The sequence below is a fragment of the Lactuca saligna genome, chromosome 8 (genome assembly GCF_052625555.1).
Source record: "Lactuca saligna cultivar CGN05327 chromosome 8, ASM5262555v1, whole genome shotgun sequence".
NCBI lineage: Eukaryota > Viridiplantae > Streptophyta > Magnoliopsida > Asterales > Asteraceae > Lactuca > Lactuca saligna.
The window spans coordinates 207,745,221-207,759,385 of NC_136424.1; the positions used below are offsets into that span (position 1 = coordinate 207,745,221).

At 36.1% G+C, this 14,165-nt stretch overlaps 1 protein-coding gene across 1 annotated transcript; it reads left to right on the forward strand.

The window, feature by feature from the left end:
- The first annotated feature begins 2,952 nt into the window (after positions 1 to 2,952).
- Positions 2,953 to 6,714, forward strand: LOC145012959 (bifunctional riboflavin kinase/FMN phosphatase-like). The gene is made up of 10 exons (XM_078971745.1): positions 2,953 to 3,129; positions 3,442 to 3,628; positions 3,974 to 4,104; positions 4,655 to 4,724; positions 4,923 to 4,988; positions 5,109 to 5,263; positions 5,390 to 5,467; positions 6,007 to 6,143; positions 6,220 to 6,312; positions 6,395 to 6,714. Exons 1-10 carry the CDS (start codon positions 3,069 to 3,071, stop codon positions 6,479 to 6,481), a joined length of 1,065 nt encoding a protein of 354 aa, XP_078827871.1. The 5' UTR covers positions 2,953 to 3,068; the 3' UTR covers positions 6,482 to 6,714.
- The last annotated feature ends 7,451 nt before the right edge of the window (positions 6,715 to 14,165 follow it).

Here is a 14,165-nt window from a genome sequence, read left to right on the forward strand (position 1 = left end):
AAGTAGGCGACGTGGTTGAGATTGAAAGTTAGTTTGCGGTTGGGGTTGAGAAAAGAATTGAGTTTCTTGAACCGTTTCAAACGAATCAAGATCCATATCCGGACGAAGTGTTGGTTGAGATTGGTTGTGGTAAAATCCCATTAGTCGAGAAGAGAAAGGATTAAATGGAAACATTTGCGGAGCCATTGTAGGAAAGTAGAAGTTAGCGGGAGAGTGAATCAGTTGATCAAATGATGGTCGATAACATGGTGGTGATTGAAGGTTTGGGGATGGAAGTTTTGTTGATTGAGTGTTTGGAGGTGTAAGGTGTAGTGATGGAGGGTTTGGAGATTTCTTTTTGTTGGTTCTTGTTTTTTTTTTGTTTGAGATAAAGACATTTTTTCTTGAATTGAGAGAGTTTGTGAAAAAGATATGATATTTTGTGTGTGTAAATTGGTGAGGGTGTTGTTTAATTTATATTAGTTGAATTGGTAGTTGGATATATATATATATATATATATATATATATATATATATATATAATTAAAAACGCTTTTTAAAAAAATAAATAACAAGTGAATTATTGAGGTTGTGGAGATATTAATATTATCCATTGTTGAGAATTGAGATATTTGAGTTTAGCCATAAATTACTTTCAATGGACTCTGATACATGTTGCAATCCCAAAGAAAGTATTCCACCCACTCAAAGTCATCTGTTTCTTTCTCTTACTTCTCGCTTTCAGCTTTGTGAATATCATTTGGCGAGCCCCTTAGCAAGAGCTAGGGGTAGTGTTCTACATCAATGGCGAGCTAAGCGAATTGCTTTGGCGAGTGCCACTCATGCTTTCAAATGTTGATATGTGTAGCTCATAGTTTGTTGTTAAAATTTGGTCTTTTCTGGTTTCTAGAGCAAGTTACAAAGGATATTTTGAAGGAATTTCTTGCTAGATATGGGAAAGTGGTGGACATGGAGAAGGAAAACAAGAGGATGGGAATGGTACACCATGAGTTAACAATTGCAGTTTGTTAAAGACTATGATCTTCCAATTGGGGGATAACCATCTTCCTTAATTACTTTTTTATACTCATAACCCTTTCAAGGGTCTACTCAGGTCAAAGTCAAAGTCAAGGTCAACACCTTGGTCAAAGTTAACTTTTGGTCAAAGTCAACATCTGGTTGATTCAACTCGCTGAGTTGGTTCCCCAACTCGTCGAGTTCTCTAATCCACCAAAATACTGAAACTTCGATCCTACTCATCGAGTTCTCCTTCATACATAATTAGGACCCTTTGCTCTTGAGCTCGTCCATGAACTCGTCGAGTCCTTCTTCATACAAGTTGGGACATTGCCTTGAACTCGCCAAGTTCATCCTTGAACTCGTCGAATTCTTTGATCTTCAAGTCCATATTCACGCCCATCTTGTCGAGTCCTCTTCTAGACTCAACCAGATTGCTCCGAAATAGAAAAGGTTGGGGAACCCTGACTCGCCGAGTCCTATGAACGACTCGCTGAGTCCCCCAAAGTCCAAGTCCATGCAGTCGACTTCAGTCGGGCTTAGTGCATTTAAAATGTAGATCTGACCTCCTAGGGTCGATATTAGATGTAAAGTTATAAACTTTACGTGCACGCAAGGTGTTATGAGCCAAAAAGACCATTTCCAAGTCTAAAATGAAGTCTAGGCCAAAGGGAAGTGCTAAAGCATGATAATTTCGTAAACTTTATTGCTATAGGGGCTGAAATGGGATCTGGATCCAAAGTTACAACTTCAGATCACACTCCATACTCCAAAAAGGTTCACAAAATTGCTAAAAGATGGCCCTAAACTCAAACATGGAGAGATCTAATGAATGAATGAGCAAGGTACAAACTTTATATCCTCGAATGAGCTGGGAATATGACAAAATCACTGGATCTACTTGTTTCCTCTTGATCTCCCAAGCTTCCTCCCTCTTTTCAAGCTTCAAAAACACACAAAATGGCACAAAGTAGCTCAAGAACACTCCCAACTGATTAGGGTTTCGAGAATAGGGTCTGAGGGTGATGGAGGCTGGAGTTGAGGTCATATAAGTTGTTGAAATGGGGTGTGAAACCTAAAATTTAGGATTTGATCCAAACATGTCTACTCGTCGAGTCGGGGCTTTTGACTCGTTGAGTAGACTCTTCCACCCAAGTCCAAAAAAATTCTAATCTACTCGATGAGTTGGGCCTCCAACTCGTCGAGTCCCAGTGTAAAACTACAAAAACCTATATTAAAAATACGTACATGGAATCGGACGTTACATAATGTTAGGGGTGACCATAAATACGACAATAAGGTTATGTAGAATTTGAAAGAAAATTTCAAAGGGGGAAGGGGTAAGTTCTTGTATATATTAAAATGTTGGTCGATTAAGAGCATACATAAAATGCATATAAGGATTGTGGAAATAAGGATATTATAGTGGACATAGAGTGCAATCGTGGGGTATGAATTAAATATGACAATTAAAAATACAATTATTGGTATATTTTAATTAAATAACTATTGATTACAATTTCTTGGAGACAAAATATTGAATGCGACTACAATTGTCACATAATATATCTGTTTAAGCACTTTGAACTCATTTCTCATTATATATAATATTTTTCTTGGAAGCATATTTTTTTTCAACTTATATAGTGGTATTTGTAATTAAAAAGAGGACAATCTATATCCTTTGTCAACCTACCTAATTCCATCATATTCAATCCTGAATAACTCGTTTTCGATTGTTCCATTTAAAGTTACATGAAGCAAACGTCACTTAAGTGTTCGGTGCGTGTAAAACTGCACAACATAACAAAAGTAGCTGTCATATTTAACAAAAATAGAAATTTTGGGTTCATAGTGAAATTATTCAAAAACCAAAGGGTGTATATGTAATTATCTTTCTCCAAATGGAGAAGGCGGGAAGCATATGCTTTCTCAGTTGTGGCTCCCTTTTTGTACCCTTTGCCCTATGCGAATAATTTGTCACATCATCTCAAATCCCCTTATATTGCCTTAATTTCTTCGTCTCCCTTCAATCCCATTTACGATTTCTCAGTTCTCACCACACCATCGCTATGAATGGCAATCGCATCTCTGCCGTGATTTTCGATTTGGATGGCACCCTTTTGAATACAGGTATCGTAGTTCCTATACTTGCTTCATCTTCGTTCTAGTATAACAAACAACGGATTATTATCGTGAATGTGAAATTTCTTGCTTGCTTATCCATTATTTGTAATTCAAGTTGAAATAACACATTCGAAGAAGCCCTAATTACAACTTTTTAACTTTTAAGCACATAATATGAGTATCCAAGCATGAATTACCACAACTTAAGCGTAAAGTACAACTAAACATCTCTGGTATTTATGTTTCGGTTCATTCTTTCAAATGTTGATCTGTGTAGCTCATAGTTTGTTGTAAAATTTGCTCTTTTCTGGTTTCTAGAGCAAGTTACAAAGGATCTGTTAAAGGAATTTCTTGCTAGATATGGGAAAGTGGTGGACATGGAGAAGGAAAACAAGAGGATGGGAATGGTACACCATGAGTCAGCAATTGCAGTTGTTAAAGACTATGATCTTCCAATTACACCTCAACAATACACCCAAAACATCATGCCCATGTATCATGAAAAGTGAGTTCTCTTTCTGGGTATTCCTTGTAAAACTTAACACTCCATAAAGCAAACTTGATATGATCCTGGTCTTAGATTATGCATCATTCTTTTTCTTGTTTGGAGGCATTAACTTTAAACATCTGTGGTTCAAAATTTTGATTGGTGGAGACCTTTACAATCATCATGGTTTTTGGCCACATGTTTGATTGACATGTTTAGCCATTAAAATTGTTTATGTGATTACATATTTATATTTTTAAACCAATTTAGTTTAATTATGTTTCCATCAATTCTAAGTTGCTAAAAACAGATTTAGTACCATAAGGGATGATGACGTGTCTTATGCAAGTTGTGTTCTTGTAGGTGGCCTCAAGCCAAACCACTTCCTGGTGTCAATCGCCTCATTAAGCATCTCCATAAACATGGAGTTCCTTTTGCACTTGCTTCCAACTCCATAAGGAAGAATGTTGAAGTCAAAGTCTCTTCCCAGAAAGGTCATGGGTTTTCCTTCTTTTCTACTCTTTTTGTTATTAAGTCTTATCAAACCACATCCTCTTAGAAGATTTACTCACATTCATGTTTACATAGACCTGCATACACATCCACACTAGAAAAATAGTCCTTGTTTCTTTAGTAAAGTTGTATTGTTTTCTTGTTTAATTATCTTCTGATGTGTTTTTTTTATCTACTTTTCTTTACACCAATTTCGATATAGAAACTTTCATGTAATCATCTTCCACTATAGTATTTATGTGGAAGTAAGTATTCATAATGTAATATATCATGATATGAATGATGTCCAATGGAAAAGCAAATTTGCAGCCTTTTCTTTTTGCACTTTTTGCATATGCTGAGGAATAGTGAATCCTTTTAATTGTTTCTTAAAATCATACCTTGCGAGTTCCACATATGTAGGAGCATGGTAATTTAAGAAAAACACAAACTTTGTTCTTAATTCTTATTAAGAACTTCTTAAGCATGTTGATGTCTATTGGACAGAGTTTTTTTATAATATTATTTCTTATAAATTTTTTCTTACAACAGGTTGGAAAGAATACTTTTCAGTAATTCTTGGAAGTGATCAAGTCAAATCAGGAAAACCTTCTCCAGATCTGTAAGCTTTGTAAGCATTTATATGATGATTCTTTAAAAGTTGTTTTTGGCCATTTATCTCATAGCTGAGATCCAAAACTTGGACCCTATACAAAAAAAAAAAAAAAAAAAAAAAAAAAAAAAAAACTTTATTCAAGTATAAGAGAAAGTTCTTGTGACTCACTTTTCTTAAAATGATGAAAATCACTTGAAACATTAGATTCCTGGAAGCTGCAAATAAGATGGGTGTGGATGCATCTTGCTGTCTTGTGATAGAAGATTCTCTGTAAGTGAATTTTGGTATTTTTTCACTTTTCTAAAGTATGTTATATTAAGGGGGTACTTTAGGTATTTGATAGTTTGTCAAAGACTATCAACAGGGTTAATAATGTAATTATACCAACAGTGTAGGTGTTAAAGCTGGAAAGGCTGCAAAAATGCAAGTGGTGGCTGTTCCTTCTATTCAAGATGAATCAGATCAATATTCAATTGCTGATCATATAATTCATTCATTTCTTGATTTTCAACCAGAGCTTTGGGCACTCCCTCCTTTTGATGACTGTATATATATAAATTTTTTTTATCAAGATTCCATGCAAATGCCTTACACCATATTATATATATATATATATATATATATATATATATATATATATATAGTTTGCAATAATAGTTTATCTTTTTCAGGGGTGATGAATGCATTACCAATTGAACCAATTTGTTTCAAGGCTTCATACAAAAATGGATTTCTTCAAGAACTTTCAGGTTTACATTGTTTAAAATAGAGTAAATTACACGAATGGTCCCTATGGTTTAGGGTAATTTGCACGTTTGGTCTCTAACTTATTCTTTTTAACTTGGAAGGTCCCTACTGTTTGTTTTTGTTACGCGTTTGGTCCCTGTCTTACCTAAAAAGACTATTTTTCCCTTATTTTTTTAATTTATTTTAATAAACACACCTCCAACCCCACCCCTCACCTATCTTACCTACCTCATCATTTTTTCCTATTTAAATAAGTCTTTTTAAATAAGACAGGGACCAACCACGTAACAAAAGAAAACAATAGGGACCAAGCGTGTAACAAAAACAAATAGTAGGGACCTTCCGAGTTAAAAAAGCTAGGGACCAAACGCGCAAATTACCCCAAACCATAAGGACCATTCGTGTAATTTACTCTTTAAAATATACTTTCATTTCTTTTTGTTTTTATTGAATCTCTCTTAAAACTTCCTTAAAGAAATTTGGAATATTGGTGTAGACAATTTGAGCAATGTTTGTTCATTTCTTTTGTTGTTTTATTCAGTTAATGGAGCTTCTGATCTTCCTAATCAAGCATGGGGTGTGTATTTTGGGTGGGTTGAAGTTGACTCACAACAGAGATTCAAGATTATAGTTAGCATAAAATGGGACTATACTTCTGCTTCTTTTGGAAAAACCATTGTGAGATTTCAAACAATTGCATATATAAAATAAAATGCGATTATAAATAAAGATAAACATGTAGCTTTGATTTCAGGAAGCTTGTTTTATGAATGGAAGCAAAGAGCAAATCTATGATGAGCCAATGAAAGTGACACTAGTTGGTTTCATCAGAGGATTCGATACAAAGGTAACTAAATTTATTTAAAAAAAAAATTTCTACTTATATTAGTGTAAGTTTTTTTAAAAGAAAAATCATACATGATTTACAGAAGAATCCTTCAAGTGATACTCACATACTTGATCAAGATAAGTCAATAGCAGAAGCTTGCTTGGATTTAGCAGAATATCAGTATTAACAGTGCCTATTGGTGGGAAAAGTTAAACTTTTAAACCATTGCACTGAAATAAAGTTCAAATTTATACAAATTATTAGAATACATCATCTTTCTGATCAAGAACTGGAGTTGTGTCCATGTGTTTGTGGGTGGATCAATGTGATTTGATGTTTTTAAGTTTGAAATGTAAGAGGTCCCACATTTGGGATAATAAGAACATTTGAAATAATATAAATTTTGAACATTAATGAGTATGATATAACTTGTTATGTATTTTGATAGTTGAGTAATGGAATGAATTGCAATGTATAATTCTTTTATGGCCATTGCTTTTATTAACATCTGTATTATGGATTGGTAGTTTAAAGGAGTTAGATGATTAGATTTGATGATTTGGTTTGTTCTCTAGGTTCTGCTTGCAAGGTAACAAATGTGGATTATGTATCCTTCTCATTCATTTTTGAAAGAGTTTGAAATACTATGAAAGAGTATGTATTTCAGTGTAAGATGATCATGTGAGTGTTATTGGTTTGTGTATAGAAGGTTCAAAATGTTATCACTTTCAAGAAAGCAATTAGGATGCGAAGAAATTAAAGTTTGTCACTTGTTTAGTTGGCATGAAATGGATTGGAAGTTAAAAAGACTTAGCTTCCAATTTAAACAAAATTTTTATAATCCAAATTATTTCACAAGTAATGGAGCCAAGAGCTCTATACTCAGACTTAGTAGAGGATTTAGAAACAGTAGATTGTTTCTTACTTTTCCAAGAAAATATTTAAGAACAAGATCTTTAATTAAAAATTGACTTTTCATAAAGTCTTTGACTTTGTTAATTTCTGTTTCACTACTTCCAGTCAATATAATATCATCAACATATACTAGTAACCCATTTATTGAATTCTCAAATTTCCTAAAAAAAAGAGAGTAATCACTAATACTTTGTTTAAAACCATACATAAACAAAGATGAACATAGTTTTTCATTCCATTTTCTAAGAGCCTGCTTTAGACTATATAATGAGTTAGTAAGTTTACAGACCCTAATATCATTATTAGAATAATAGCCAGGTAGAAGAGACATATATACATCTTCTGTGAGGTCACCATAAAGAAATGCATTATTTATATCTAATTGATATAAATGCCAAGAATTTTGCGCAGCCAATGAAATAACTATTTGAACAGAAATAATTTTAGCAACAGGCGAGAAAGTTTCTTCAAAATCTATTCCCTCTCTCTGATTATATCCTTTAGCAACTGACCTGGCCTTATATCTTTCTACTTCTCCATTTGATTTATACTTGATTTTGAACACCCATTTACATCCAATTGGTTCTCTGTTTTTTGGTAACTTTGTTATTTCCCAAGTATGATTATGATGAAGAGCTTCCATTTCTTCATTTATTGCCTTAACCCAGTTTGGATCAGACAAAGCTTCTTGGTAATCGTTGGGTTCAATAGTTTTATTTAGATTAGAAATAAAACATTTAGTTTTAGTATTAAGACAAGAATAATTAACAGACCTTTCAATGCCATACTTGTATTATCCTTCAATAACATAATTAGCAAACTTAACTGGCATATGTGACTCACGTCTAGTTCTAGAAGCACCTAAAGACTGCTCTACAGAAGGAATTAAGACAGACTGACTACTTTCCTCAGATACATTTGAGGAAGAAGGAACAGAACCACCAGTAAGAGGCACATGTGCCTTACTACCTTGGTTGATAGTCTCATTAAAACTGGCATCATCCAGATTAATGGCTGCATCAGCACCATCCAATTGGTACTCTACTCTCAACTCATCAAGATTAATAGAATCATTAACATATTCATTTGTGTCAAAATCATCATAGGAAAAAAGATCAATAGGGCCAGAGTTATTTGGAATTTCATCAACATTAGTTGACTTTAACTTGTAAGGAATGACTGACTCATAAAATTTCACATCCCTGGATACAAAAGAAGTGTTAGTATCCAGACTAAGAAGTTTATAAGCCTTTTTATCAGAAGAGTAACCTAGTAAGACACATTTTTCAGCACGTTCAGACAGTTTATCAACAACATTTTGTGTAACAGCAAAACATAAACAACCAAATACTCTTAAATGTTCAAAACTGGGAGTTCTTTTAAAAACAAGTTCATAAGGAGATGAGCCATTTAAAATTGAAGTAGACATCCTATTTATTAAAAAAACAGAAGTCAAGATTACATCTCCCCAACATTTAACAGGAACTCCTGACTGAATCAAAAGAGACCTTGCCACATTAAGAATATGCATGTGCTTCCTCTCCATAACTCCATTTTGTTGTGGAGTGTAAGCACAAGATGTTTGATGAATGATACCTCGATCAAAACAAAAAACTTTCATTTGATTATTGACAAATTCAGTTCCATTATCTGAACGTACTACTTTAACTTTAACATTAAACTGATTTAGAAGAATACTAACAAAAGAATTAAAGCAATCAAAAACCTTAATTTTAGATTTTAAAAGGAAAACCCAAGTGGCCCTAGTAAAGTCATCTACAATAGTCAAAAAAATACTTAAAAACCTTCAATAGAAGCAAATCTATAAGGCCCCCAAACATCTAAGTGAATCAATTCACCTAATTCATTTAAACTATGCTGACTATGTGGAAACGAATCTCTTGTCTGTTTTGCTTTATGACAGACATCACAAGGAGGAAGAGACTCATTTCCAAATTTTAATTTTTCTTTTAAAGAACATAGAGCTTGGTCAGCAGGATGACCGAGTCTATTATGCCAAGTCAATTTTGAGACACAACATCTAGAACTAGTTGTAGTTGTTGGAATACCTGAGGGAACACGATCAAGAAAATAAAATCCCCCAGATTCTCTACCATTCTCCACCATCTCCTTTGATAGTGAATCCTAAATTTTACAACCATGTTAAAAAAAAAACAACTTCACAGCCACTATCCTTACATAGTTTATGTACAGATAAAAGGTTAACACTAAAGTATGGAACAACAAATATATCAAATAAGGTAAGTTGTGAAGTCAAAGGAAGATTTCCTATTTTGTTTATAGGAGCTGAAGAACCATTCAGATATTTTACATGAAGGTTCAGTCTAGACACATCCACTGCATCTCTAAGTTGTGACTCAGAGGCTATCATATGTTGATTTGCCCCTGAGTCAACAATCCAACTTTGAGAGTCATTAGAAATAACAGATAAATTACAACATTGAAACATGGACGTACCTGCCATATTTGAAGCAACATATACATCATTACTAGTAGAACTCTGTCACACCCCCAAACCAGAACGGCGGAAACGTTCGGGGGCGGAGGACATCATGTTCAATATCATAATAGTTCATAGAAAGGAAAGTACACACCACCATATATAGCAATTTTGCAAGATGTTTACATAATTGTATTCATTACATGTTCAAAAGATAAATACATAAACATCATTCAAAAGAAGTAATTAACGCCAGCGCGTTAATCCCAAAAGTTGATTCCCAACCTGCTTAGCGATTTCTTGAGAATACAAGTTATTTCAAAGAAAAAGTGTCAACAATTAAGTTGGTGAGTCCATAAGTAATTTAGAAAAATTGGATGCCATTCCAAAATGGGTGTATGTTTTCCAGTAAACGTAACTTTTCAAAATGTAAAGAGTTGTGATTTGTTGTATTGAAAATGAAAGCATTAGATCCAGAAAATCCCATATTTTCCCTAATGGTTGAGATACGAGTTGTTGTGTTTTCCAAGAAAACCCTTATTTTCTTATAAAAGTATGGAATGCATATAAATATTCGTGTTATAAGTTGTAAGTGATTGCACCGGGAAAATCCCTTATTTTCCTATTAGTTGTTTGGTTTGTATGCAGGAAAAACCCTTATTTTCCTCACACAAAATGGCAGTCTCTAAGACCGAAAATTGCAAGAAACCGACGTTTCTCGTAAGTTGTGTCATAGTTTTATATATAATAAAACTACGCGAAGATCGAACCGGTTGGATGAAGAATAGTTTTAATAGCTACTCGTTCATCAAAACTGAATATCATAATAATTGTATATCCGATGAGTTTTATAACCATACTAAACATAATATGCCTGTAACGACGTTCTTCAGGCGTCGCAGTGCTATGACAACTGTCACCCCAAAAGACGGACTGTAGCTAACAGTCAGGGTGCGGGATCATGACTTCCCGTATAGATCTATACACATTTGACACGTTCTCATCGCGGGAGATTCTGGTTATAGACAGGACTTACTGCAGTACTTTCTAATAAAGAAAAGTAACGTTTGAAGATGTACGCGTCTCATGGATTCTCAATTAAGTCTATATTAAAGTGACAGTTTTGTATGCAAAGTTTATCCTTTTTCACAATGTTTGATAAAGCAAAATCATAAGTTTTTAGAATGTATAAAACGATTTAACAATGAAAGATCATTATATGCTTCGTATAGGTCTAATGCACACAAAGTATGACAAGAGTTTTCCATAATAGTAATGAGTTCCAAGTGGTTTATTTGATAATATAAGTGAAGTGAAACTTTATAAAATACACGATAATAACCGTATGTTTACTTGTATTCCCCCCCTAAAAGAGTGTAAAAGTATTTAAAAATGTATTTAAAGTGTGTTAGAAAGGGGTATGAACTCACTTGACAACTTGAAGATAGCGAGATGGAAAAACGGCAGAGTTTTGTCTCGGGAAATGGATTTTCCTCGGAAATCTCGGGATTCCTCGGGAGAAAATCGACCTTCGGATCTTGCACGAAGCGACCAGGGCTTCGGGGTAGTACGAGCACGGAAAACGAGGAAAAACGCAAGAGAAATGAGAGAGAATGAGCCCTTTTCTCGGGAGCCCTCGCATCCCTTTTATAGGGGGGCGGATCAGCTTGCGTACGCGGGGCGTACTCCCGTACGCGGCGCGTACGGGACGTCATTGCTGACCGCTTCCTCGGCTGCAGCGTCTCGGATGGGACGGGAGAGGGATAGCTCGCATAGGGGCGACGTGGACGATCCGAGGCCGTGGCCTCTCAGTACGCGGGGCGTACTAGGGTACGCGGGGCGTACTAGGGTACGCGGCGCGTACTATAGCCCTAGGTTGACTCCTCTTCGGATAATACCGAATTTTGAATAAAAATTATATATAAATTAATTATCAAACTTCAAAAATTCATATCTCCCTCATACGAACTCCGTTTTTGGCGTTCTTTATATCCCCGTGAAGGTGAGACTACGATCTACAACTTTCATTTAGATTCCGTTGGCAAATTCCGAAATTATTTTTTATTATTTATTTATTAAAGTGACGTGTTTAAGGAATTTCTTTAAAAATTCATAACTTATTCATATGATGTCCGATTTGAGCGTTCTTTTTATGCATGTTTGTAGTTTAACGATATCTATGACTTTCATTTAGACACCTAAGGTCAGAAAGTGTTTTATTGAGACTTTGCGTTTTTATGCAACTTTGTATTGCTGGTTTTTGTCGGAAAACTTATAATGAGCATAACTTCTTCGTTATAACTCGGATTTTTGTGTTATTTATATGTTTGGAAACCTTAAGACGATAACTACCACATAGTGTACTCCAAATAGAGTTTTTGAATACTTCATATTCTATTTCCTTTCTCAAGGGGGTTACATGACTCGATCTTTACTGACTTGAAATAACGGGTTGTTACATCATCCCCCGTTAGAGGGAATTTCGTCCCGAAATTTTTAATACAAAAGAAGAGTCTTAGGGGCTGGGGAAGAGATGTGGATACTTCTGTTGCATTTGATCCTCTCGTTCCCACGTGAACTCAGGTCCCCTCTTAGCATTCCATTGGACCTTTACTATTGGAATGCGACTCTGTTTAGTTCGTTTAACTTCCCTATCCATGATCTCGACGGGTTCTTCCACAAAGTTAAGATTTTCATTTAGTTCGATCTCATCGAGTGGAATTACAAGTGTTTCATCGGATAGACACTTCTTCAGGTTTGACACGTGGAATACTGGATGTACTTTGTTAAGCTCTATTGGAAGTTGGAGTTTGTAGGCTACTGGACCAACCCTTGAAATGATTTCGAAGGGTCTAATGTACCTAGGATTCAGCTTCCCACGCTTTCCAAAGCGTGTCATTCCCTTCCAGGGTGAGACTTTCAGTAGTACCCGATCGCCAATCTGGAATTCCAATGGTTTACGTCTTTTGTCGGTGTAGCTCTTTTGTCTATCCCTCGAGGATCTCAGTCGTTCTCGTATTTGCACGATCTTTTCAGTAGTTTCTCTGATGATCTCTGGACCAGTGAGGGTGCTATCAGGGACGAGACCTTTTGCTAGTTGGGTGTCGCCTACTTCCGTCCAGCACAGAGGTGATCTGCACTTACGGCCGTAAAGGGCTTCAAATGGAGCAGCATTGATACTGGTATGATAACTATTGTTATAAGAGAACTCAACCAAAGGTAAGTGAACATCCCATGCTTTACCAAAGTCGATTACACATGCTCGCAACATGTCTTCCAAGGTTTGGATCGTTCTTTCGCTCTGTCCGTCAGTTTGGGGGTGATAGGCTGTACTCATGTCCAATCTTGTTCCCATGTATTTTTGCAATGATTGCCAGAACCTAGACGTGAATCTGCTGTCTCTATCCGAGATGATAGACATTGGCACTCCATGGAGTCGTACGATCTCTCGGATGTAGATTCTCGATAGCTTTTCCATTTTATCAGTTTCCTTGATTGGTAGGAAATGAGCGGACTTGGTTAATCTATCGACGATTACCCAAATAGTATCTTGGCCACCCTGAGCTTTGGGCAGTTTCGTTATGAAGTCCATGGAAATCTGCTCCCATTTCCACTAAGGAATTTCAGGTTGTTGGAGTAGTCCTGAGGGTTTCTGGTGTTCTATTTTGATCTTGGCGCAAGTCAAACACTTGCTCACATATGTAGCGACCTCTGCTTTCATGTTTGGCCACCAGTAGAGTTGTTTGAGATCTTGATACATCTTGTCTGACCCGGGGTGTACAGAGTATGGAGTCTTGTGTGCCTCGCTCATAACTACCTCTCTAAGTCCACCAAACTTGGGCGTCCATATTCGGTTCATGAGGTAGCGTGCTCCGTCACTCTTGATTTCTAAATTCTTGTCCATTCCCCTAAGGGTCTCACTTGTCACGTTTTCGGGTTTCAGGGCCTCTATCTGAGCTTCCTTGACCTGTGTCGACAGGTGCGAATGGATTGACATGGCTAATGACTTCACTCTTCGGCCAGAGTACTCCTTACGGCTAAGGGCATCTGCCACGACATTAGCCTTTCCTGGATGATAGCGAATCTCACATTCGTAGTCGTTGAGTAATTCGACCCAACGTCGCTGCCTCATGTTCAACTCCTTCTGGTTGAAGATGTGTTGTAGGCTCTTGTGGTCTGTAAAGATAGTGCATTTGGTACCATATAGGTAGTGTCTCCAGATTTTAAGAGCGAAGACCACCGCCCCAAGCTCTAAATCATGAGTGGTGTAATTGACCTCATGCGTTTTTAGTTGTCGTGAGGCATATGCAATAACCTTTCCCCTCTGCATTAGTACACAGCCCAGCCCTTGCTTCGAAGCGTCGCAATATACTACAAAATCTTCGGTCCCTTCTGGGAGAGAAAGGATGGGCGCACTGCAAAGGGCCTGTTTCAAAGTCTGAAATGCAGAATCTTGCTTTTCTCCCCAATTGTAGGTCACACCTTTCTGGGTTAA

Coding starts and splice junctions, on each gene's coding strand:
- LOC145012959 (XM_078971745.1), top strand. CDS start 3,069: ATGAATGGCAATCGCATCTCTGCCGTGATTTTCGATTTGGATGGCACC. Junction 4,725..4,922: donor GGAAAACCTTCTCCAGATCT/GTAAGCTTTGTA, acceptor TTGAAACATTAG/ATTCCTGGAAGCTGCAAATA. Junction 6,144..6,219: donor CTTCTTTTGGAAAAACCATT/GTGAGATTTCAA, acceptor CTTTGATTTCAG/GAAGCTTGTTTTATGAATGG.